Source organism: Leucopleurus acutus (genome assembly GCF_964270905.1).
Source record: "Leucopleurus acutus genome assembly, chromosome: 2".
Classification (NCBI taxonomy): Eukaryota; Metazoa; Chordata; class Mammalia; order Artiodactyla; family Delphinidae; genus Leucopleurus; species Leucopleurus acutus.
In genome coordinates, this window is record NC_139143.1 from 61,610,963 (window position 1) to 61,638,342 (window position 27,380).

Here is a 27,380-nt window from a genome sequence, read left to right on the forward strand (position 1 = left end):
TTGCGAATACTTTCTCCCATTCTGAGGGTTGTCTTTTCGTCGTTTATGGTTTCCTTTGCTGTACAAAACCTTTTAAGTTTCATTAGGTCCCATTTGTTTATTTTTGTTTTTATTTCCATTTCTCTAGGAGGTGGGTCAAAGAGGATCTTGCTGTGATTTATGTCATAGAGTGTTCTGCCTATGTTTTCCTCTGAGAGTTTGATAGTGTCTGGCCTTACATTTAGGTCTCAATACATTTTGAGTTTATTTTTGTGTATGGTGTTAGGGAGTGTTCTGATTTCATTCTTTTACATGTAGCTGTCCAGTTTTCCCAGCACCACTTATTGAAGAGGCTGTCTTTTCTCCATTGTATATTCTTGCCTCCTTTATCAAAAATAAGGTGACCATATGTGCGTGGGTTTATCTCTGGGCTTTCTGTCCTCTTCCATTGATCTATATTTCTGTTTTTGTGCCAGTAGCATAGTGTCTTGACTACTGTAGCTTTGAAGTATAATCTGAAGTCCGGGAGCCGGATTCCTCCAGCTTCATTTTTCTTTCTCAAGATTGCTTTGGCTATTTGGGGTCTTTTGTGTTTCCATACAAATTGTGAAATTTTTTGTTCTAGTTCTGTGAAAAATGCCAATGGTAGTTTGATAGGGATTGCGTTGAATCTGTAGATTGCTTTGGGTAGTATAGTCATTTTCACAACGTTGATTCTTCCAATCCAAGAACATGGTAATCTCTCCATCTGTTTGTATCATCTTTAATTTCTTTCATCAGTGTCTTATAATTTTCTGCATACAGGTCTTTTGTCTCCTTCGGTAGGTTTATTCCTAGGTATTTTATTCTTTTTGTTGCAGTGGTAAATGGGAGTGTTTTCTTGATTTCACTTTCAGATTTTTCATCATTAGTGTATAGGAACACAAGACATTTCTGTGCATTAATTATTTTATCCTGCTACTTTACCAGATTCATTGATTAGCTCTGGTAGTTTTCTAATAACATCTTTAGGATTCTCTATGTATAGTGTCATGTCATCTGCAAACAGTGACATCTTCACTTCTTCTTTTCCAATTTGGATTCCTTTTTTTATCTTTTTTTGTTCTCTGATTGCTGTGGCTAAAACTTCCAAAACTATGTTGAATGAGAGTGGTGAGAGTGGGCAGCCTTGTCTTGTTCCTGGTCTTAGTGGAAATGGTTTCAGTTTTTCACCATTGAGGACGATGTTGGCTGTGGGTTTGTCATATATGACCTTTATTATGTTGAGGTAAGTTCCCTCTATGCCTACTTTCTGGAGGGTTTATCATAAATGGGTGTTGAATTTTGTTGAAAGCTTTCTCTGCATCTGAGATGATCATATGGTTTTATGTAAGTTTTTTGAGCCCAATGTTATATATATATATATATATGTTTAATTTTATTATTTATTTATTATTATTTTAGGAAATATTTATTTTGTTATTTATTTGTCTGCTTCGGATCTCAGTTGCAGGATCTTCATTAGGGCATGCGGGATTTTAAGTTGTGACATGCAGGCTCTTAGTTGCGGCATTCAGGATCTAGTTCCCTGACCAGGTATCGAACCTGGGTCCCCTGCATTGGGAGCGTGGAGTCTTAACCACTGGACCCCCAGGGAAGTCTCAAGCCCAGTATTTTTAAAAGCCAAACTGTATATTGCTGAAAAGGCCATTTTAATCACCAATGTTTATTTGTATAAAATCTTTTGTATAAAATTTGTTGTACTATCTTGTTGAAATTCTTACAAATACCACAATATGAGTAGTAGTACTGTCTATTCTAATGAGTCCGAGACACTGTAGAAGAAAAGATTTCACCTTAATTTTCAATTGAATTTTGCATCAAAATTTTCTCTTAGCTTCCTATTCATTTATAGATATAGCTTATATGTGAAACTGACTTAACAGTCTTTTATAAATTATTTATTTAAACATATTTTTTATTTCTTTTTTTTTTAATTGAAGGATAGTTGATTTGCAGTGTTGTGTTAGTTTCAGGTGTACTGCAAAGTGATTCAGTTTTTTATATATATATATATATGTATACACACATGCACACATATATACACATAATACACACGTATACATATATACACAAATACACACATAAATACGTATATATACACATAAATACATATACATATATATTCTTTTTCAGATTCTTTTCCCTTATAGGTCATTACAAAATAGTATAGTTCCCTGTGCTGTACAGTAGGTCCTTCTTGATTATCTATTTTATATATAGGGGTGTATATTTTTTAATCCCAAGCTCCTAATTTATCCGTCCCCCCCATTTCCCCTTTGGTACCATAAATTTGTTTTCTATGTCTGTGAGTCTGTTTCTGTTTTGTATATAAGTTCATTTGTAAAAGTCTATCTTTTAATTACAAAGTATATCTTTGCTTTTGGAAGCAAATAATTTAACTGACAGTAAGTAGTTTTGTGACATCTACTTGCATAACTGTGAATTTCCCTTGTAACTTGGATTAACAGCTGTATAGTTTTCATATGTTTTTAGCTGAGCTCCTCATTGTCACCAGCAAGAACATTAAGAATTTTTTTATCATCTTATTTTCCCCATCATGAATAAAGTGTATTATTCCTAACTTAGTTTTAGTTACTATTTTGAAATTTTCTTCTTGCCCTTGCCATTTTTTGGTGGCTTTATTTGTATAACTTACTTGAAATAATTTGAAGTTATTTATTTGACATTTATTTGAAATAATTGATGACTCTCATATTTATAGGTTGCCATTTTTTTCACTTTTCTCCTTAAATTATGTCTATGAAGTGGGTTGGGCTAATCCAGGATTTCCTCACTCTTCAGTTGTAGAATGTGATGTGCCTAGGGAGCATAGCATGGTTGTTCAGTGTAGACTCTAGAACCTGACTCCATGGCTTTGAATCCTAACTCTGCTATTGACTAACTTTGTTAACTTGGGCCAAATGTATAATCTGTCAGTGGCTGAGTTTCCTCACTTGAGAAATGGGAATGATAATAGTGTCTACCTGAGTTATGAAGTTTAAATTACTTAGCTCGGTGCCTACAGCATGGTAAATGCTCAATAAATGATAGCTGTTAATACTGCTGTTGTCATTACCATCTGCGGATTGTGGCTAACTCAGAGATAAGCAGTAGAATAGCACCAGAATCAAGAGAACCCAGCCCAGGCAGTGCTTTCTAATATTCTCTTCTAATCATGTTACTTTATACACACATAGAAACACACACACACACACATTTTAAAAAGCAGAATTAAAGGGATTTATTTTTTCAGATTGCTTCTGTTGCGGTTGTATATGCAATAATAAATTTCCTTAGTGAATAAGATTAAGATCTGAAATAAAATAAATTTCAAACTCTGCAGTTATTATTAATAAAGTACTATTTAAAACCTGTAATTTCAATACCTTCAACAATCTGATGAGTACTATTTTTAAACATGTATTTGAAATGCAATGTTATCTCACTATATACACTGATATATCAATATCATTGTTCCAGCCTGCAGTCAAAGAAGTCTGAATTATAACACCATAAAATAATTATATCTAGAAATAGTTCTGTTCTATCAACCTCTAAATGTGCAGCGTCATAATTTTATTAATGTTTATACAGATAATAGGGAATTGGGTTTCATTAGTGGAAGGAACACAGATTTTTTTTTAACATCTTTATTGGAGTATAATTGCTTTAATGTTGTGTTAGTTTCTGCTGTATAACAAAGTGAATCAGCCATATGCATACATATATCTCCATATACCCTCCCTCTTGCGTCTCCCTCCCACCTGCCCTATCCCACCCCTCTAGGTGGTCACAAAGCACCCAGCTGATCTCCCTGTGCTATGCAGTTGTTTCCCACTTGCTATCTATTTTACATTTGGTAGTGTATATATGGCAATGTTACTCTCTCACTTCGACCCAGCTTACCCTTCCCCCTCCCCATGTCCTCAAGTCCATTCTCTACGTTTGCATCTTTATTCCTGTCCTGCCCCTAGGTTCATTAGAACCTTTTTTTTTTGTTTTTTAGATTCCATATATATGTGTGAGCATACGGTATTTGTTTTTCTCTTTCTGACTTACTTCATTCTGTATGACAGACTCTAGGTCCATCCACCTCACTACAAATAACTCAGTTTCATTTCTTGAGTAATAGTGTATATATTGCCACATCTTTGCCACATTGCCACATCTATTGCCACATTGTACATATGTGCCACATCTTCTTTATCCATTCATCTGTCGATGGACACTTAGGTTGCTTCCATGTCCTGGCTATTGTAAATAGTGCTGCAGTGAACATTGTGGTACATGTCTCTTTTTGAATTATGGTTTTCTCAGGGTATATGCCCAGTAGTGGGATTGCTGGGTCTTATGGTAGTTCTATTTTTAGTTCTTTAAGAAACCTCCATACTGTTCTCCATAGTGACTGTATCAATTTACATTTCTACCAACAGTGCAAGAGGGTTCCCTTTTCTCCACATCCTCTCCAGCCTTTATTGTTTCTAGATTTTTTGATGATGGCCATTCTGACCGAGGAACACAGATTTTTGAATGCATGGCATTTCTTCATTTTTAGCCCTGTTAGTCCCTGGTTAGAGTATACTGAAAATAGCGTGTGATCCTGTCATACCAGTTCATGACTCTGTGCAAGGAAAGTGAGCATTGGTTATATTTCATCAAAAGAAATTCATTACAAGATTGTGTTAATTCTTTAATTTGTAGTATAAGTGCTTTGAAGGGTCTTTCTTACATAAGTCTTACTATAGGAATGGTTAAGATCACTGAATATCTATTATTATGTATTGCTTTATAAAAAAAGACTACTGTGAAGACAGTTGCATCTCATTTATTATATTTTTGAAAGCATAAGTTTGTATGTTATTGATGAATTTTATTCATAGAGGGTAAAATTTATTGAACATCTACCGTTTTTTGGCATTGTACTGAGAAATTAACCCACTTAATTAAATCTTATACCTCTCTGAAGTATCTTACTCATTTAGCAGATGGAGAAGCTAGCGGCCAAATAAGATCAATAACTTGCCCAGAGTCATTTAGCTGCTAACAAGTGAAATTCAAACCCACTCTGTACTCTTAAGAGTGCCTCTCATATTATAACCTTTGTGATTATTTGAGTACTAAAGTAAATAATGATTTTGTATATTTATGTGAAGAGACACACTGAAATTAGTATACTTAATTGCTTAAATTTCATTAGGGTAGACAAAAATATAAAGATTTCTATAATAGAAATAGGGAAGAATTTTTAAAAATGTAAAAAACTGTTGATCTATCATGGTTGATGTAGAAGCTATATCATTTTCAGGTGTTAATAGTCTTCATAAGCTAATTTATTTAAAGAAGGGAGGGAGGTAAGAGTGACGTGATAAGATAGATATGGTAAGATGGAACTCTTAGGAAGAAAAGCTAGTCGGGACTTCTAGAGGTTTTTCTAGGGTTAGGTAGGAAAATGCACAGAGAATATATATAATCAAATAGAAAGAACCAATGGAGAAAGTAGATTCTGTTCCACTAGGGCAGAGGTATTAGAATACAGATTTTGGGTTATGAAAGAAAGATTATTGGTATTTTACCATTTCTTCCATTCCTTTGATAGTTTTCTTTCACGTGAGGTGATTATCATAACATTTTGGAGCTTGAAGGGACTCTAGGTATAGCTAGAGATAGCTAGTCTCCACTTATCTCACTTTGCAGTTAAGGAAACAGTTATTATAAGGTATTTGTCCAAGGGCACTAGCTCTAGTGTCATAACAGGATCTGTTAACCATAGCTTTTGATTGCATGCTTGTGCTCTTTTCCCAATATTCTAAGTCCTCTTTTCCTTAGAGTTCAAACATATTAACCTATCTGAAAATGAAATTGTAGGAAATACTTCTATATATACACCTATCTTACGATTATTCCCTACTGACATTCTTTCAGGGTGGGTATATTTAAGGTGGTGGGATGAAGGAGTAAATTGTTTAAATATTTACTAATTTTTTGTTTATGGGGTATGTATTTATTTGATGTCTAATTAAATTATTGGTAATAAATATTTGCTTAGAAATTAGAAATATTGGATTTATATATGATATATTTTAGATTTACTTTTTCTGTTGCTAAGAGAATGTAAAAACTGAAATCACATTTTTCTTTCTTCATTTTGCAGTAGTATTATTGATTCCACAGAATACAGCCAACCTCCAGGTTTCAGTGGCAGTTCTCAGGTAAATGATACATCTAACAGTATGTTACAGTGGTACCATAAATATAATCACCTGAGTTGTAAAATCACAGATGAGTTTACTGGAATGTCCTGTCATAAAGACAGCTGTTTTGAATGCTGTGGCATTGATTAGGACTTGAATAGCTCTGATACATAATCAGATATATATTTGCTCATCACTAGTTTAAATTTTTTTTTAATATACTGGTGACATCAGACCTTGAGAGGAAGGAAATACCATAGGAGGAAATTATGAGTAATCAGGGCATTGTTTCTCTCAGATAAGAAAGTTGTAATTTATTGATGAATTACCCATTATTATGTTGAAACATGTAGCTTTTCTGTGGAAAGTAAACTACAGGCTTGAGTAAAATAGACTCTGGCTTCTCCTTTTCTTTAATTAATTGTATGATTATTTTGATTTTTACTGTCTTCATCTCTGACTTGGGGATGTTGATATTTGTCAAATATAATTTTGAGGCCAGATTTTTTTTTTTTTTAACTTTTCACATTGAAATAACTTCAGACTTAGAAGTTACAAGAATGGTAAAAAATAATTCCTTTATATTCTGTATGCAGATTATCCAGATGTTAACATTTGATCACATTTGCTTTATCATTCTCATTCTGTCTCTCTTTTATATATACACACATAAAATTTTTTCTTTGGATGTTTGAGCAGGGTACAGACATAATGTTCCTTTATCTCTAAATACCCCAGTGTATATTTCCTTAAAAACAAGGATATTGTCCTATGTAATCACAGTATAACTTTAAAATTCAAGAAGTTAATGTTGATATGGTGCTATTATCTAATCCCTATATCTTACTCAGATTTTACAAATTGTCCTTCCAGTATCCTTTATAATATCCTGTTTTCCTTAAAAGGAAAAAAACATAAGGCATTCAAATGAGGCATGTTCATTTGTATATTCATTTTATGTAATAGTGCAGTTATTTTTATCAAAGTGGAAAGAAAATTCTTTCAGATCATACAGCTTTTATTTGTGTTTTTCTTTCCCCACTACTTAAATAACTGCCTCTATTACTTTTATGGTTAGTTTGTGTAACTATTCTGTATATCCTGTGTTATCTTCAACTGCATGCTTGGATTTGGCCTGTTGTTTTTTTATAGTAAGTTTATAGATTGGTTTGTATCTGTTTCTGAACAGCCATGAAAACACCAGATCTAGGTGTTTTTTTTTTTTTTCTTTTTTTCGGTACACGGGCCTCTCACTGTTGTGGCCTCTCCCGTTGCGGAGCACAGGCTCCGGATGCGCAGGCTCAGCGGCCATGGCTCACGGGCCCAGCTGCTCCGCGGCATGTGGGATCTTCCCGGACCGGGGCACGAACCCGTGTCCCCTGCATCGGCAGTCGGACTCTCAACCACTGCGCCACCAGGGAAGCCCTAGGTGTTTTTTTAATAAGACAATGGGATATATCAGGAGAAATTTTTAAGAATTAAATTGAAAAAAAAAAAAAGAATTAAATTGAAACATCCTTAAGAACTTGAACAGGAAAAGCAGTCTCTGAATCTGGAAACATGCTTGGCATTCACAGCTGGGCCTTCATGTTCTCCTTTTAAACATAATCTCACAGAACATCAACATCAGACATAGTCACTCTGGGACGGTGATGAAATGAAGCAAAAACCGAGATCACTTCATAAATTTATTAAGCACATACAAAAAGAAGTCACTGTGTAAGCCACATAAAATACCAAACACACCTCTATCATGGCTAATATGAGCAGTTGCTGTTTCTTTACTAATTACAACTTTAGTCTCACTGTAGTTTTCTGTTTGCCTAGGTAAGATATATTAAGGTACTCAATCACAGAATTATCCCCACTTCTTGATAGTGTCCAATCTAGAGCAAAGCCTTACTTCCTTGAACCCTCCCCCAAATCACTTAACATGGGCCTATATCCTATAAGTAGTTTGTAACATCCTCTTACCTTAACCTGTAGTGTGCTGTATTCTTTGTTGCAATGAGCAATAATAAAATTTGTTCAACTACAGGTGTGTTCGTATTGGTCTTTGGCTGCAGGGCTTTGACAAAGTCTACATAGAGGAACAGAGAAGATTTTCTATTGCCATTTATAGAACATTGATTTGGAATTTCTAGCAAATTCCATAAGCTAGAAATAATAGAAATTGAATAGAAAAAAAAAGCCATCAGAATAGTTTTTTTTTTTAATTTTTACTGTTTGCATATAATAAAGGAGACTTCTGGTTTGAGATTGTACACTAAGCCAATGTAATCCCTCCAACCTCCACCCACTAGAAATCCCATTGACATATTACTATCCTCACACTGAAAACTTAAAAAGAATTTGTAAAGATAAAAAGAATACTTAGGAAGTCCACCTAACATATGAGTCACTGTAGGCAGAGTAAAAGTGTGCTTTTGGATGAAGTAGTCTGGGTCTCTCAGGAGACTCCAACCTTAGTATCTGCTGGAGGACAGGGAAGTTGCTGAGGAGGAAAACCTACTAGTGCTTATGGGATAGAACTAATATGACATATTGTGCCGAAGTCCTTAGGCTTCATTTCTAGGTATACTCTTTAGAAGAGACAGACTTAAAACAGATTGACACAGAAAGACTTGAAAACAAAGGAGTAGTTGAGGATAAGCCCGGCAAATATAAGAATGGTAAGGAATACAACAAAAACAAACAAACAACAAAAAAGGAAAGAAGAGTAGACCGAAGTAGAACTCAAGGAAAAAATCATAGAAGACAGATACAGGTTTTCACATAATGAAAGGTATAATTCCACAAAATAGTAATTTCTGTGACATAATCTAAAGCATTGGTATTTATATAAAGCAAAACCTATTAGAAATTTTCAAAAATTGATTAAAAGTTAAACATGGTAAGAGATTTTAAGGTATAGTCATCCTTCAGTATCCATGGGGGATTGGTTCCAAGAACCCCTGCAGGTACCAAAATCCAAGGTTGCTCAAATCCTTGGATAAATTGGTGTATATTTGCATATAACCTGGGTATCACATCCTCCTATATACTTTGTCATCTCTGGATTACTTGTAATAACTAATATAATGTAAATGCTATATAAAAAGTTTTAAATACAATGTGAATACTGTGTAAATAGTTGCCAGTGCAGCTGCAAATTCGTTTTGCTTTTTGGAACTTCCTGGAATTTCTTCTTCTTTTTTGGGGGGAGGGTGGTGTGTGGATTTTTTTTGTCTGCATTTGATTGAATTTTTAGATGCAGAACGTGCGGATATGGAGGGCCTACTGTATAATTCAAGAAGTAATTAAAGTAGAAACAAAAGTATTTAGGTAACATTTATTTTGCATTTACTATTCATGGACATTGCTCAATGTACTTTACATGTATTAACTACTTTAATTCTTAGAATTTCTCTATGAGATAAGTACTATTACTATTATTTTCTATTTTATTGAGGAGGAAACTAGGGCAAAGAGAAGTTGAGGAGGTTGCCCAAGGTAATATAGCAGAGATTTTAACTCAGGCATTATGGCTTCAGGACAGGTGCTTTTAAATATTAATTTATTCAACCAAAAGTTTTTTTGAATACCTCCTATTTACCAGACACTATTATAGGCTCTGGTTATTGAACAAAAACAAAACAGACAAAAATTTATGCTGTAGCCAAACTTTCAGTCTAGTTGGAGTGATACTAATAGTAATAAGAATACATTACCTTTGAACAAAGAGGAGGTGAGGGAGCAAGCTATGTGAATATCTCCGGGAAGATCTAGGCTGAGTGAAAATAAGTACATGAGCCTTAAGGTACAAGAATGCCAGATACAGTCCAGAAGTCCAGTATGACTGGAGAGGAATGAGGAAAGAGGAGAAAAATAGAAATGAGGTAAGAACCATGACAGAGGCCACTTTGGTGCATGATTTTCTTACGTCATTATAAAGACATGGGATTTTTTTGTTTGTTTGAGATGAGTCAAACTTGGTTTAATAGGTACTTGTCTCACTTTATACTTTGCATCAAGGGATATACATTATTTATAGTAGTCTTAGAGCATTTAGAAAACTGGATTGATTCTAAAACAGAATAAATTGTACCATCTACATTCTCTGAGTCAGAACCTCAAATAAATAACTACTTAGACAATCTGGAAGAGAGAAAACTAAATACTTCTCTTAATACCTTTGTGTCAAAGAGTATACAGACGTTGCTACAAACAATTCAGAAAATAATGCTAGTGAAAATATTATATATCAAAATTTATGAAATTTTGGTCAGAATTTTCCTAAAAATTGTATCATTAAATGAATTCATTTTTAGATGCGAATAAAAATAAATGAACTAGGCATTGAACTCAAGACACTGGGAAAAACTTAAGGCAGCAAATGTAGAGAGAAATAAAAAAGATCCTGTATGTTACAATATATAATTAAAATTGGCTATTATAATATTGAGTAGATTAAAATAACTTAGTGCTGATGCATATTAGTAAAAATAGCAGTCTTAAAATGTATAAATTTCAAGGAAAATAAAAAATATTAAAATAGGTTAAAGCAATTGTTAAACATTTTGAATAGACCAATAACCATAACTTAATGTGATTCCAGTTAAAAATCCTCAATATTTTTTAAAGGTCAGTAGAGAGTGTGACCAATTGACTTTAATGGTTATTTATAGAATGAATGCTGCGGAGGTATAATAATTACAAGGGCATTTACCCATTAAGTTATTATAATGTATTCTAAGACTGCTGTAACAAAACGGGCACAATAAAAAATGTAAAATCTAACAGGAAGGTAATGAAGAGTTTACCCTATGGTGAAGGTGGATATGCAGATCAGTGGTGAAAGGGAAGATTTTTTTCTTGAATTTTAGTTTATTTTTTTATAGAACATGTTCTCACTAGTTATCCATTTTATCGATTATACATGTTAGTGTATATATGTTAATTGCAATCTCCCACTTCATCCCACCACCACCACCACCCCCCCACCCCAGCACTTTCCCACCTTGGTATCCATACGTTTGTTCTCCTCATCTGTGTATCTATTTTTGCCCTGCAAACCAGTTCATCTGTACCATTTTTCTAGTTTCCACTAATATGCATTAATATATGATTTTTTTCCTCCTTCTGACTTACTTCACTCTGTATGACAGTCTCTAGATCCATCCACATCTCAACAAATGACCCAATTTCGTTCCTTTTTATGGCTGAGTAATATTCCATTGTATATATATACTACATCTTCTTTATCCATTTGTCTGTCGATGGGCATTTAGGTTTCTTCCATGTCCTGGCTGTTGTAATAGTGCTGCAATGAACATTGGGATGCATGTGTCTTTTTGAATTATGGTTTTCTCTGGATGTATGCCCAGTAGTGGGATTGCTGGATCATATGGTAATTCTATTTTTAGTTTTCTAAGGAACCTCCATACTCTTCTCCATAGTGGCTGTATCAGTTTACATCCCACCTTGCAACAGTGCAAGAGGGTTCCCTTTTCTCCACACCCTCTCCAGCATTTGTGGTTTGTACATTTTCTGATGATGCTCATTCTAACTGGTGTGAGGTGATACCTCATTGTAGTTTTGATTTGCATTTCTCTAACAATTAGTGATGTTGAGCAGCTTTTCATGTGCTTCCTGGCCATCTGTCTTCTTCGGAGAAATGTCTATTTTGGTCTTCTGCCCATTTTTGGATTGGGTTGTTTGTTTTTTTAATATTGAGCTGCATGAGCTGTTTATATATTTTGGAGATTAATCCTTTGTTGATTTATTTGCAAATATTTTCTCCCATTCTGAGGGTTGTCTTCGCATCTTGTTTATAGTTTCCTTTGCTTTGCAAAAGCTTTTAAGTTTCATTAGGTCCCATTTGTTTAATTTTGTTTTTATTTCCATTACTCTAGGAGGTGGATCAAAAAAGATCTTGCTGTGATTTATGGCAAAGAGTGTTCTTCCTATGTTTTCCTCTAAGAGTTTTATAGTGTCCGGTCTTACATTTAGGTCTCTAATCCATTTTGAGTTTATTTTTGTGCATGGTGTTAGGGAGTGTTCTAATTTCTTTCTATTCCATGTAGCTGTCCAGTTTTCCCAGCACCAGTTTTTGAAGAGACTGTCTTTTCTCCATTGTATATCCTTGCCTCGTTTGTCATGGATTAGGTGACCATAGGTGCATGGGTTTATCTCTGGGCTTTCTATCCTGTTCCATTGATCTTTATTTCTGAGTTTGTGCCAATACCGTATTGTCTTGATTACTGTAGCTTTGTAGTATGGTCTGAAGTCAGCGAGTCTGATTCCTCTAGCTCCGTTTTTTCCCTCAAGACCGCTTTGGCTATTCGGGGTCTTTTGTGTCTCCTTACAAATTTTAAGATTTTTTGTTCTAGTTCTGTAAAAAATGCCATTGGTAATTTGATAGGGATTGCATTGAATCTGTAGATTAGGTAGTATAGTCATTTTCACAATAGTGATTCTTCCAATCCAAGAACATGGTATATCTCTCCATCTGTTTGTATCATCTTTAATTTCTTTCATCACTGTCTTATAGTTTTCTGCATACAGGTCTTTTGTCTCCCTAGGTAGATTTATTCCTAGGTATTTTATTCTTTTTGTTCCAGTGGTAAATGGGAGTGTTTCCTTAATTTCTATTTCTGATCTTTCATCATTAGTGTATAGGAATTCAAGAGATTTCTGTGCATTAATTTTGTATCCTGCAACTTTACCAAAGTCATTGATTAGCTCTAGTAGTTTTCTGGTGGCATCTTTAGGATTCTCTATGTTTAGTATCATGTCGTCTGCAAACAGTGACAGTTTTACTTTTTCTTTTCCAATTTGTATTCCTTTTATTTCTTTTTCTTCTCTAATTGCCATGGCTAGGACTTCCAAAACTATGTTGAATAACAGTGGTGAGAGTGGACATCCTTGTCTTGTTCCTGATCTTAAAGGAAATGCTTTTGGTTTTTCACCATTGAGAATGATGTTTGCTGTGGGTTTTTCATATATGGCCTTTATTTTGTTGAGGTAGGTTCCCTCTTTTCCCACTTTCTGGAGGGTTTTTTTTAATCATAAATGGGTGTTGAATTTTGTGAAAAGCTTTTTCTGCATCTATTGAGATGATCATATGGTTTTTATTCCTTAATTGTTAATGTGGGGTATCACATTGATCAATTTGCATATATTGAAGAATCCTTGCATCCCTGGGATAAATCCCACTTGATCATGGTGTATGATCCTTTTAATGTGTTGTTGGATTCTGTTTGCTTGTATTTTGTTGAGGATTTTTGCATCTACATTCATGAGTGATATTAGTGTGTAATTTTCTTTTTTTGTAGTATCTTTGATTTTGAAATCAGGGTGATGGTGGCCTCATAGAATGAGTTTGGGAGTGTTCCTTCCTCTGCAGTTTTTTGGAAGAGTTTGAGAAGGATGGGTGTTAGCTCTTCTCTAAATGTTTGATAGAATTCTCCTGTGAAGCCATCTGGTCCTGGACTTTCGTTTGTTGGAAGATATTTAATCACAGTTTCAATTTGATTACTTGTGATTGGTCTGTTCATATTTTCTATTTCTTCCTGGTGCAGTCTTGGAAGATTATACCTTTCTAAGAATTTGTCCATTTCTTCCAGGTTGTCCATTTTATTGCCATAGAGTTGCTTGTAGTAGTCTCTTAGGATGCTTTGTATTTCTGCAGTGTCTGTTTTAACGTCTCCTTTTACATTTCTAATTTTATTGATTTGAGTCCTCCTCCTCTTTTACTTGATGAGTCTGGCTAATGGTTTATCAATTTTTTTTAACTTCTCAAAGAACCAGGTTTTACTTCTATTGATATTTGCTATTATTTTCTTTGTTTCTATTTCATTTATTTCTGCTCTGATCTTTATGATTTCTTTCCTTCTACTAACGTTGTGTTTTGTTTGTTCTTTCTCTAGTTCCTTTAGGTGTAAGGTTAGATTGTTTATTTGAGACTTCTTGTTTCTTGAGATCGGCTTGTATTGCTATAAACTTCCCTCTTAGAACTGCTTTTGCTGCATCCCATAGGTTTTGGATTGGCCTGTTTCATTGTCATTTGTCTCTAGGTATTTTCTGATTTCCTATTTGATTTCTTCAGTGATCTCTTGGTTATTTAGTAAAGTATTGTTTAGCCTCCATGTGTTTTTGTTTTTTACGTTTTTCTCCCTGTAATTGATTTCTGATTTCACATTGTTGTGGTCAGGAAAGATGCTTCGTATTATTTCAGTTTTCTTATATTTACTGAGGCTTCATTTGATGTGATCTGTCCTGGAGAATGTCCCATGCGCACTTAAGAAGAATGTGTAATCTGCTGTTTTTGGATGGAATGTCCTATAAATATCAGTTAAATATATCTGGTCTGTTGTGTCATTTAAAGCTTGTGTTTCCTTATTAATTTTCTGTTTGGATGATCTGTCGTTTGGTGTGAGGTGTTAAAGTCCTCCACTATTATTGTGTTACTGTCTATTTCCTCTTCTGGAGCTCTTAGCAGTTGAGGTGCTCCTATGTTGGGTGCATATATATTTATAATTGTTATATCTTCTGTTTAGATTGATCCCTTGATCATTATGTAGTGTCCTTCCTTGTGTCTTGTATGTCTTGTAACGTTCTTTATTTTAAAGTCTATTTTATCTGATATGAGTATTGCTACTTCAGCTTTCTTTTGATTTCCATTCGCATGGAATATCTTTTTCCATCCCCTCACTTTCAGCCTGTATGTGTCCCTAGGTCTGAAGTTTCTTGTAGACAGCACATATATGGGTCTTGTTTTTGTATCCATTCAGCAAGCCTGTGTCTTTTGGTTGGAACATTTAATCCATTCACATTTAAGGTAATTATTGATATGTATGTTCCTATTACCATTTTCTTAACTGTTTTGTGTTTTGTTTTGTAGGTCCTTTTCTTCTCTTGTGTTTCCCACTTAGAGAAGTTCCTTTAGCATTTGTTGTAGAGCTGATTTGGTGGTGGTGAATTCTCTTAGCTTTTGCTTATATGTAAAGCTTTTGATTTGTCTGTGGAATCTGAATGAGATCCTTGCCGGGTAGAGTAATCTTGGTTGTATGTTCTTCCCTTTCATGTCTTTAAATACATCATGCCATTCCCTTCTGGCTTGTAGAGTTTCTGCTGAGAAATCAGCTGTTAACCTTATTGGAGTTCCCTTGTATGTTGCTTGTCGGTTTTCCCTTGCTGCTTTCAGTAATTTTTCTTTGTCTTTAATTTTTGTCAATTTGATTACTGTGTGTCTTGGTGTGTTTCTCTGTGGGTTTATCCTGTATGGGACTCTCTGCCCTTCCTGGACTTGGGTGGCTATTTCCTTTTCCATGTTAGGGAAGTTTTCAACTATGATCTCTTCAAATATTTTCTCAGGTTCTTTCTCTCTCTCTTCTTCTTTTGGGACCCCTATAATGCAAATGTTGTTGTGTTTAATGTTCTCCCAGAGGTCTCTTCAGCTGTCTTCATTTCTTTTCATTCTTTTTTCTTTATTCTGTTCCATGGCAGTGAGTTCCACCATTCTGTCTTCCAGGATTGTAGTTCTTCTTGCTTCTGCTCTCTGCCCTTTGGTGGATGAAGCTATCTAAGATGCTTGAGCAAGTTTCCTGATGCGAGGGACCGGTGGTGGGTAGAGCTGGCTGTTTCTCTGGTGGGCAGAGCTCAGTGAAAATTTAATCCACTTGTCTGCTGATAAGTCGGACTGGGTTCCCTCCCTGTTGGTTGTTTGGCCTGAGGTGACCCAACACTGGAGCCTACCCACGCTCTTTAGTGGGGCTAATCGTGACTCTGGGAGGGCTCACGCCAAGGAGTACTTCCCAGCACTTCTGCTGCCAGTGTCCTTGTCCTCCTGGTGAGACACATCCACCCCCCGCCTCTGCAGGAGACCCTCCAACACCAGCAGGTAGGTCTGTTCAGTCTCGTATGCAGTCATTGCTCCTTCCCTTGGGTCCCGATGTGCACACTACTTTGTGTGTGCCCTCCAAGAGTGGCGTCTCTTGTTTGCCCCAGTCCTGTCGAAGTCCTGCAAACAAATCCCGCTAGCCTTCAAAGTCTGATTCTCTAGGAATTCCTCCTCCCGTTTCTGGGTCTCCAGGTTGGGAAGCCTGACATGGGGCTCAGAACCTTCACTCCAGTGGGTAGACTTCTGTGGTATAAGTGTTCTCCAGTTTGTGAGTCACCCACCCAGCAGTTATGGGGTTTGATTTTATTGTGATTGCACCCCTCCTAGCATCTCATTGTGGCTTCTCCTTTGTCTTTGGATGTGGGGTATGTTTTTTGGTGAGTTCCAGTGTCTTCTTGTCGATAATTGTTCAACAGTTAGTTGTGATTCCAGTGCTATCGCAAGAGGGAGTCAAAAGTGAAGATTAAGTAAATTATGCAGTGTTAGCCAGGAAACATTTGAAGGAAACTTAGCTTTCTGTTTTATCTGTTACTGTAAGAGTCCAGATCAGCTAAATAATGATTTAAATAATAATAGAACTGTAGAAAAAAAGAGGGCTGTATATAAGAAAGCACCATAAAGAAGCTTTTAAACCCAAACTGGGAAAGGTTTTGTCAGTTGCTTCACATTGCTTCAAAATGAAAAAAGTTTCTTAAACCAATTTCATTCTTTTGATGAAAGCTCCAAAAATATTTTTTAAAAAAAGATGAAGAACATGGGGGAAAAAGGCAAATTCAGATGGTCAGCTCATATATGAAATAATACTCAACTTCCTAAATAATAAAAGCACAATATGAAGTAGTGTAAGGTACCAAAGAAGTCACCTAATAGTGGCTAAGGATGTTTCAAAATGGGAAATCTTCTTGCTTGCTGTGTGCATGTACATGTAGTGTTGAGGATGGGATGGGGGACTGAGAGAGGGGGAAAAGGGGAGGGGGGAGAGAGTTGGTTGTCTTACAGGAAGACTATTTGGCGATATATACATATGAGAAATGCTAAAAATGTGTGATTTGGTAGTGATAAACATAGGAATTTTTTATAAGAAATGATTCAAAGTACTATGTGAAGATTATATACCAGTATTATTTATAAAAGCAAAGATTCTAGAAAAATAAATATGCCCAATCATAGTAGAATAGCTATAGAAACTATGGTACAGCTATTGGGTATATTATTTTACTACTCTTAAAAATAATGTTTATAGTTGTAATTGAACTGAAAAAAATGTTAACAATATAATGTAGGTGAAGCCAGAAACAATTTTTTTATACCACTGAAGTTTTATAATTGCCTGTTCATTTTGCTTTAGAATTTTTATATAAGCTTAGTACAGTTAGTAAAATCAGGAAATTTAATGTTAATGCAATATTATTATTTGAGATAATATAGTTAAATTTTAGCAGTTTTACCACTAATATTCTTTTATAGCAAAAGAAAAAAATTTTCTTTTTCCAATATGAATCCGAAGTCACTGGTTACCTTTAGTTGTCATGTTTCTTCAACCTCCTCTAAATTGTTATAGTTCCTTAGTTGTGCGTGATGTTGACGTTTTTGAATATTATAAGTTATTAATTTTGTAGAACGTTCCTTAATATGAGTTTGTGTGATATTTCCTTATAACTAGATTCAGATTATCCATCTTTATCAGGAATACTACAGAACCGATGTGGTATCCTTTGTTAGTTTGTCATATCTCAAGCCATATGATATGAGTTTGCTCAGTACTGGTGATGTTAACTCTGATCACTTGATTAAGGTAGTGCCTGCCAGATTTGTCCTCTGTAAATTTACCATTTTCTCCCATTTGAGCATCTATTAATAAATCTTACTTGAAATAATTATTAATGTGTTTTGCCCAAATGATAATTTTTAAGTCGTTTTTTCTTCCACATTTATTTTTTTAACTTTTTTATTGAAGTATAGTTAGTTTACAGTGTTGTGTTAGTTTCAAGTATACAGCAAAGTGAGTCACATATATATATGTGCAGTTTTTTAGATTCTTTTCCATTATAGGTTATTATAAGATATTGAGTATAGTTCCCTGTGCTATACAGTAGATCCTTGTCATTTACCTATTTTATATAGAGTAGTGTGTATATGTTAATCCCAAACTCCTAATTTATCCACCCCCACTCTTGTGCTATCCCCTCTGGTAACCATAAGTTTGCTTTCTATGTCTGTGAGTCTATTTCTGTTTTGTAAATAAGTTCATTTGTATCATTTTTTTAGTTGCCACATTTAAGTGATATCATACAGTATAATCTTCCTCTAACTTGACTTAATGTGATAATCTGTAAGCCCATCCATGTTGCTGCAAATGGCATTATTTCATCTTTTTAAATAGCTGAGTAGTACTTCTACATTTATTCGTTAGCATTTCTACTGAAAGGGAGGATCTTTCCCTCCCTCCCTATTTGTTTGTTTATATGGTTATGGAATCATGGAATTTTAATTTTTTCTGTTAATCATTTTGAAACTGAAATTGTTCCCTGTTTGTCTAGTTGGAACTCCTTCAAGCTGATTTTCATGTTCTTATCATTCTTTAAGTGACTTATTACATTCTTAGACAACAAGATATACCAGCATCATCTTGTACTTACCTTGCCCCAGTCCTGGAATCAGCCGTGTATCCAAGAAGCCCTGTTTTCTTTTTTTTCTTTTTGCGGTACGCGGGCCTCTCACTGTTGTGGCCTCTCCTGTTGTGGAGCACAGGCTCTGGACGCACAGGCTCAGTGGCCATGGCTCACGGGCCTAGGCGCTCCGCGGCATGTAGGATCTTCCTGGACCGGGGCACAAACCCGTGTCCCCTGCATCGGCAGGCAGACTCTCAACCACTGCACCACCAGGGAAGCGCAAGATCTGGGTTTTAAGTGTACTCATTGCACTTAGAACATCATTGCTTGTAGGTCTTCTCGGTGGACAGAGCTAGGAAATATCTATATCTGTATATGTAACATATTATAATATGTATCCATTAATTATATATTGTTCACCTTAAGTGTTTGATGAAAGGACTCACAGGAATCAAGCAGTTTATACTTCTGGAACATCATTTTAGGCAATGGATATAGTACAGCCAAGCAGAAGAAGGGTACTCATTGAAAGGGATATGAAGACTTCAGGCACAGTCTTCTTTGTCCTTCTACCACCGAGTCACAGAGGAATTGCTTTGTTTCCAGGTTCAGAACAACTGCTAGCTTGCATCTCAAGCACCTTAGTAATGGGAAATTCAAATTTGGCTTGAGGTCGGATCTCTTATTTTAAGCTAGTCACATGGGCAGTGCATTCTAGTTATGTGAGCAGCCATTAAGTTACAGGCTCCACTGAAATCAGGTGAATCATAAATTCACTTATTATTACTAAACAATGCTGACAGACTGATACAGTCTGCTCCCAAACAACTCACAGGCCCATGGTTATGGAATATCATTTATCTTCATTTAGTACATTTTGTGGGCTTCCCTGGTGGCGCAGTGGTTAAGAATCCACCTGCCAATGCAGGGGACAAGGGTTCGAGCCCTGGTCTGGGAAGATCCCACATGCCACGGAGCAACTAAGCCCGTGCGCCACAACTACTGAGCCTGTGTTCCAGAGCCCATGAGCCACAACTACTGAGCCTGCGTGCTGCAACTGCTGAAGCCCACGCTCCTAGGGCCCGTGCTCTGCAACAAGAGAAGCCACCGCAATGAGAAGTCTGTGCGCCGCAACGAAGAGTAGCCCCCACTCGCTGCAACTAGAGAAAGCCTGCATGTAGCAACGAAAGACCCAATGCAGCCAAAAATAAATAAATTTAAAAAAAAAAGAATTGTTAAAAAAAACCACAACATTTTGTAATGTAGGTAAGAGTCAGCTGTTCTGGAGATAACCACGTGGGCAATACAGACTAGCTGAGATTAATCTATGCTATTCAGTTTATGAACATAATATTTATGTAATCATATTTGTAAATAACATGTCTGTGTTTCTGCATCTGTCATAAAAGCTATGAGTTCATACTGATGAGCTCTCATTGCAGTTCACTATCACAGGGTTCGTTGTAGCTTTACATTGTACCCTTTCTATATCTCTAATTCTCTTTTCTGACAGAAACCTAGCTCTCATTATCAAAGTAAATTTTACTTATTGTCATAGTCTTAGAAAAAAAATATATATATATATAAACTAGTATGGAAATTGCTAAGAAAACAAATCTACTAACTAGTGATATTTAAATTTCTTTTTGTCTTTAGTCTGAGAGAATATAGTGTGAAAATATAGTGTGTTCAAAGTTTACTTTGATTGTTAATTTTCATCAGTATAAACTGTGATATTTCTTTGAAATACAGTTAAATTCATTTGCTTCTGTTTGTGTTCCACCACCCCCCATTTTTATGACATACAGACTTTTTTGAATATATGAAATATTAACCTGATTCTAAAAGTCAGAGCTATACAAAAAGTCATACTCAATAAATACCACCCGTCCAGCCCTTCTACCAATTCCCATATCCTTTATCTTTTCCCACTTCATTGTTTCTTACCCCCTGTTGGTAACCAGTTTTATTAGTCAGGTTTTCATGATACATATTCATATTCTCTTATTTCTTTTTTCTTACACAAAGGGTAGCTTTCCTAGTGATTCTCTTCTGCACTTTGCTTTTTTATTTTAACAACTTATCATGAAAACAAATCCACAGAAGTTCATAGAACTCTTCCTCATTGTTTTTATAGCTGCATAGATTATTTAATCAATTTGTTACATAAAGACAGGTAGTTTACATTATCTTGTAAATACAAGTAGTGCTGCAGTGATTAACTTGTGCATATGTATTTTCATATTGTTGGACAATGTATCTTCAGTGTAAATTCCTAGACATGGGGTTTCTGGGTCAAAGATGTAGATGGATGAATGGATGGACGGATGGACAGATGGAGAGAAAGACAGGGATTGATATTGCCAAATCATCCTCCTCCCCCAAAGAATTGTACCAATTTGCATTTTCCCCAGCAATATATGAATGTGCCTGTTTTCCTACAGTCTTTTCTCAGAGCCTCTCTAAAAGAATGAGTTTTACTTTAAAATTTTTGCCAATCTTTCAGGTGAGAAATATATCTCAGAATAGTTTTATGTTTCTGTAATTATGAATGAAGCTGAACAACCATCATATGATTACTGGTATATTAATATACTTATTAGTGGATTATGTATTCATATTTCTGGCCTTTTTTTTTTTTTTTTTTTTGCGGTACGCGGGCCTCTCACTGTTGTGGCCTCTCCCGTTGCGGAGCACAGGCTCCGGACGTGCAGGCTCAGCGGCCGTGGCTCACGGGCCTAGCCACTCTGCGGCATGTGGGATCTTCCTGGACCGGGGCACGAACCTTTGTCTCCTGCATCGGCAGGCGGACTCTTCAACCACTGCACCACCAGGGAAGCCCTGGCCTATTTTTTCTATAAAGTTTTTGATCTGTTTTGTTCAATTTTTAAGATTTGACGGTATATTAAGTATATTAGCCCTTTATCTGTGATAAATGTTGCCTATATTTTCTTCTGTTTTTCTTTGAAACTGTTCAAAATTTTTAAATTATTATTTAAAGTTACCAATCTTTTGTTACCTCTGGGTTTTGAGTCATAGTTCAAAATGTCTACCTGTAACTAGAATATAGAGAAATTTACCCATGCTTTCTTAAAATACTTGTCTCGTTTCATTTTTTACATTTAGATTCCTGTTCTGTTTGGAGTTTATTGTTGTGTATGTTTTGAGGTGTGGATCTAATTTTATCTTTATCCAAATGTCTAGTCAGTTGTCCCAGCCCACTTTTTAAAAATCTATCTTTGATCGAGAGTTGTGATATGCAGCCTTTCTCATATCAAAAATTCTGTGTGTAAAATGGATTTGTTTCTGGTCTTTCTCTTCTATCTGCTGATGTGTTTCTCTTTTCACTATCACCTCTTTATGGTATGTTTTAATGTCTGATAGAACTAATTCCTCCAACCCCCCAGCACTTCTTTTTCAGTGTTTTACAGAATATTCTTTCCTGTTTGTTTTTCACATGAACTTTATTATTTTTTTTAATTTATTTTATTTTTGGCTGTGTTGGGTCTTCAGTGTTGCACATGGGCTTTCTCTGGTTGCAGCGAGCGGGGGCTACTCTTCATTGTGGTGCGTGGGCTTCTCATCACGGTGGCTTCTCTTGTTGCGGAGCATGGGCTCTAGGTGCTCAGGCTTCAGTAGTTGTGGCTTGCAGGCTAAGTAGTTGTGGCTCACAGGCTCTAGAGTGCAGGCTCAGTAGTTGTGGTGCACGGGCTTAGTTGCTCTGCGGCATGTGAGATCTTCCCGGACCAGAGCTCGAACCCGTGTCCCCTTCATTGGCAGGCGGATTCTTAACCACTGCGCCACCAGAGAAGCCCTCACATCAACTTTAGTATCAGTTTCTCTAGCTGCATAAAAAAGCTTCTTGGTATCTTTATTAGAACTGCCTTTAACTTATAAATTACCTTACGAGGAATTGATATATTTATGATATTGAGTCTAGGTTTTATTTATTCCTTCATAAGTTTATTCCTAAGTTTCTTTAGAGTTGTAAAAATAAATTTTTAAATTTTGAGATAATTGTAGATTCATATGCAGTTGTAAAAATTAATACAGAGAGAGCCCATGAAAATTCCCTGGTGGTCCAGTGGTTAGGACTCCATGCTTCCACTACTGGCAGCCTGGGTTCAATCCATCCCTGGTTGGGGAACTAAGATTGCACAAACCGCGTGGTACGGCCAAAACAAAACAAAAAGCATTAAAAAAGACAACAAACTAGAGAGAGCCCCTGTACCCTTTACCCAGTTACCATAATGGTAACACACGAACAATATTGAGCTTTCCAGTCCATGAATATGGTATATCTTTCCATCTATTTTGGTCCTTTAAAAATTTCTCCTGGCAGTGTTTGTGTTTGTAATATAGAGGTCTTCCATGCTTTCATTAAATTTCTAATTTTTTTTGATGCTATTATTGATACAATTATTTTAAAATTTTTATTTTCTACTTTGTTGTGAATATATAAACATAGAATTGATTTTTGTACGTTAGCCATATTTCTTATTAGCTTGCTAAATTTATTAATTTTCTTTCTAAATTTATTAATTCTAGTAGTTTTGTAGATTCTCAGGAATTTCTATGTAAAATCATATGATCAGCAAGAAGATATTTTTACCTTTTCTAATCTTTGTGTGTTCTTTTCTGTTTCCCCTCACCTCTTACCCCTTTCTCCTCTCCTTCTTCCCTCCCCTCCTCTCCTCTCGCCACATCTCCCTTCTCTTCTTTTTCTTCTTTTTCCCTCCCCTTTCCCCCTTATACTTCAACTTATATGTTAGCTCTACATTTTGGTAGATGCCCTTTATCAAGTTGAGGAAGTTTCCTTCTGTTTTTAATTTGTTGAGAAATTTTAGCATGTATAGGTGTTGAATTTTGTCAGATGCTTTTTATGCATCTCTTGAAAATTTTTTTTAAATTAAATTTATTTATTTATACAGCAGGTTCTTATTAGTCATCCATTTTATACACATCAGTGTATACATGTCAATCACAATCTCCCAATTCATCACAACCCCCGCTGCTTTCCCCCTTGGTGTCCATATGTTTTTTCTCTACACCTGTATCTCAATTTCTGCCCTGTAAACCAGGCAGAAATTTTTATATGGATATCTCCTTTATTCTGCCCACTTGATGAATTGCGTTGATTGATTTTCTAATATGAAAACAACCCTGCATTCTTGGACTGAACTCCATTTAGTCATGATGAGTTATTCTTTTTACATGTTGTTGAAATTGATTTGCTGTTATTTTGTTGTGGGTGCTTGTTTTCTTGAAGGCCCTTATTCCCCTTCTTCTTTCCTTCCCTTCCCCAGTGTCCTCACTGGGTTTGGGTTATTACAGCTATGCTGGTCTCAGAAGACAAATTGGGAAGTGTTTTCTGAAATAGTTTGTGTACAATTGATGTTATGTCTTCCTTGAATATTTGGTAGAATTTTCATGTAAAAGTATCTGGGCCCTCTCTTCTGATGTGTATGCTAGTTTTCAGTGTATTTATTGTCTTATTCTTGAACCCCATAAATTAGATATTATAATTAATGTATGTAAACAATATTTAAAATCACTTACTTGGTTACTAGTTTCCTTGCTTCTCTTTCATTTTGTGTCTCAGACCTTCTGGTTTGTGTTGTTGAACTTTTCAATTACATGGTTTCAGAAATTTTTTAAGAAGTAGCTTATTGGTGATAATCCTTGTTTTCATTTACATGAAAAAATATTTTGCTCGTGTTGTTGCAGGACAGTTTTGTTGGAATCTGAATTTTAGGTTGGGGTTATTTTATTTCAACTTTTAAGGAGAACCAAAGTTTACTTTGTTCTAACTTCTCTTATTGCTTTTGAGAAGTATTTTGCTTGTTTAATTGTTCCTGTTAGGTGAATTAACTTTTCTGTTTGTCTCATTTTAAAATCTTTCTGTTTTGTAAAAAAACATAGTTTTGCTTTAGTGTGTCTAATTGCAGATTTCTTTTTTTTTTAATTAACTTACTTTTATTTATTTTTGGCTGCGTTGGATCTTTGTTGCTGAGCGCGGGCTTTCTCTAGTTGGTGGCGAGCAGGTGCTACTCTTTGTTGCAGTGCACAGGCTTCTCATTGTGGTGGCTTCTCGTTGTGGAGCATGGGCTCTAGGCATGCAAGCTTCAGTAGATGTGGCACGTGGGCTCAGTTGTTATGGCTGTGGGCTCTAGAGCGCAGGCTCAGTAGTTGTGGCGCAGGGGCTTAGTTGCTCTCTGGAATGTGGGATCATCCCGGACCAGGGCTCGAACCCGTGTCCTCTGCATTGGCAGACACATTCTTCACCACTGTACCACCAGAGACGCCTTGTGGATTTGTTTTTAATTATCCTTCTTGGTAGCAATAATTTCTATGTCTGTATTCATGTATGTTTTCAGTTCTGGAAAATTGTCAGCACCAACTCTTCAGATATGTCTTCTTCAGTCTGTTACTCTTTTCTGGGTCTCTGGGGGCCCATATTTTAAACCTTATTCTTTTTTTTTTTAACGTTTCTTTTTTTTTGGATTTAATTTAATTTATTTTTTTATACAGCAGGTTCTCATTAGTTATCCATTTTATACATATTAATGTATATATGTCAATCCCAATCCCCCAGTTCATCATCCCCCGACTGCCACACCCCCGCCACTTTCCCACTTGGTATCCATACGTTTGTTCTCCTCATCTGTGTCTCAATTTCTGCCCTGCAAACCGGTCCATCCGTACCACTTTTTAGGTTCCACATATATGTGTTAGTATACGATATTTGTTTTTCTCTTTCTGACTTACTTTACTCCGTATGACAGTCTCTGGATCCATCCATGTCTCTATAAATGACCCAATTTCGTTCCTTTTTATGGCTGAGTAATATCCCATTGTATATATGTACCACATCTTCTTTATCCATTTGTCTGTTGATGGGCATTTAGGTTGCTTCCATGACCTGGCTATTGTAAATAGTGCTGCAATGAACATTGGGGTGCATGTGTCTTTTTGAATTATGGTTTTCTCTGAGTATATGCCTAGTAGTGGGATTGCTGGATCATATGGTAATTCTATTTTTAGATCTTTAAGGAACCTCCATACTGTTCTCCATAGTGGCTGTATCAGTTTACATTCCCACCTTGCAACAGTGCCAGAGGGTTCCCTTTTCTCCACACCCTCTCCAGCATTTGTGGTTTGTACATTTCTGATGATGCCCATTCTAACTGGTGTGAGGTGATACCTCATTGTAGTTTTGATTTGCATTTCTCTAACAATTAGTGATGTTGAGCAGCTTTTCATGTGCTTCTTGACCATCTGTATGTCTTCCTTGGAGAAATGTCTATTTAGGTCTTCTGCCCATTTTTGGATTGGGTTGTTTGTTTTTTTAATATTGAGCTGCATGAGCTGTTTATATATTTTGGAGATTAATCCTTTGTCCATTAATTCGTTTGCAAATATTTTCTCCCATTCTGAGGGTTGTTTTCTCATCTTGTTTATAGTTTCCTTTGCTTTGCAAAAGCTTCTAAGTTTCATTAGGTCCCATTTGTTTAATTCGTTTTTATTTCCATTACTGTCGGAGGTGGATCAAAAAAGATCGTGCTGTGATTTATGACAAACAGTGTTCTTCCTATGTTTTCCTCTAAGAGTTTTATAGTGTCTGGTCTTACATTTAGGTCTCTAATCCATTTTGAGTTTATTTTTGTGTATGGTGTTAGGGAGTGTTCTAATTTCATTCTATTCCATATAGCTGTCCAGTTTTCCCAGCACCACTTATTGAAGAGACTGTCTTTTCAACATTGTATATCCTTGCCTCCTTTGTCATAGGTTAGTTGTCCATAGGTGTGTGGGTTAATCTCTGGGCTTTCTATCCTGTTCCATTGATCTATATTTCTGCGTTTGTGCCAGTATCATATTGTCTTGATTACTGTAGCTTTGTAGTATAGTCTGAAGTCCGGGAGTCTGTTTCCTCCAGCTCCGTTTTTTTCCCTCAGGACCGCTTTGGCTATTTGGGGTCTCTTGTGTCTTCATACAAATTTTAAGAGTTTTTGTTCTGGTCTAGTTCTGTAAAAAATGCCATTGGTGATTTGATAGGGATTGCATTGAATCTGTAGATTGCTTTAGGTAATATAGTCACTTTCACAATATTGATTCTTCCAATCCAAGATCATGGTATATCTCTCCATGTGTTTGTGTCATATTTAATTTCTTTCATCAGTGTCTTATAGTTTTCTGCATACAGATCTTTTATCTCCCTAGGTAGGTTTATCCCTAGGTATTTTATTCTTTTTGTTGCAGTGGTAAATGGGAGTGTTCCCTTAATTTCTCCTCAGATTTTTCAACATTAGTGTATAGGAATGCAAGAGATTTCTGTGCATTAATTTTGTATCCTGCAACTTTACCAAATTCATTGATTAGCTCTAGTAGTTTTCTGCTAGCATCTTTAGGATTCTCTATGTATAGTATCATGTTATTTGCAAACAGTGACAGTTTTACCTTTTCTTTTCCAATTTGTATTCCTTTTATTTGTTTCTTCTCTGATTGCTGTGGATAGGTCTTCCAAAACTATGTTGAATAATAGTGGTGAGAGTGGACATCCTTGTCTTGTTTCTGATCTTACAGGAAATGCTTTCAGTTTTTCACCATTGAAAATGATGTTTGCTGTGGGTTTATTTTATATGGCGTTTATTATGTTCAGGTAGGTTCTCTCTT

The 27,380-nt window shown here is 35.7% G+C and overlaps 1 protein-coding gene across 4 annotated transcripts in view; it reads left to right on the forward strand.

Moving 5' to 3' along the window:
* COP1 (COP1 E3 ubiquitin ligase) overlaps positions 1-27,380 on the forward strand; it is a 260,115-nt gene that overhangs the window by 95,588 nt on the left and 137,147 nt on the right. For all 4 annotated transcript variants that reach the window (XM_082834460.1, XM_082834458.1, XM_082834459.1 and 1 more), the window contains one exon: positions 6,173-6,230. In XM_082834460.1, coding sequence (XP_082690586.1) covers positions 6,173-6,230 — 58 coding nt within the window. The remainder of the gene's footprint in view (positions 1-6,172; positions 6,231-27,380) is intronic.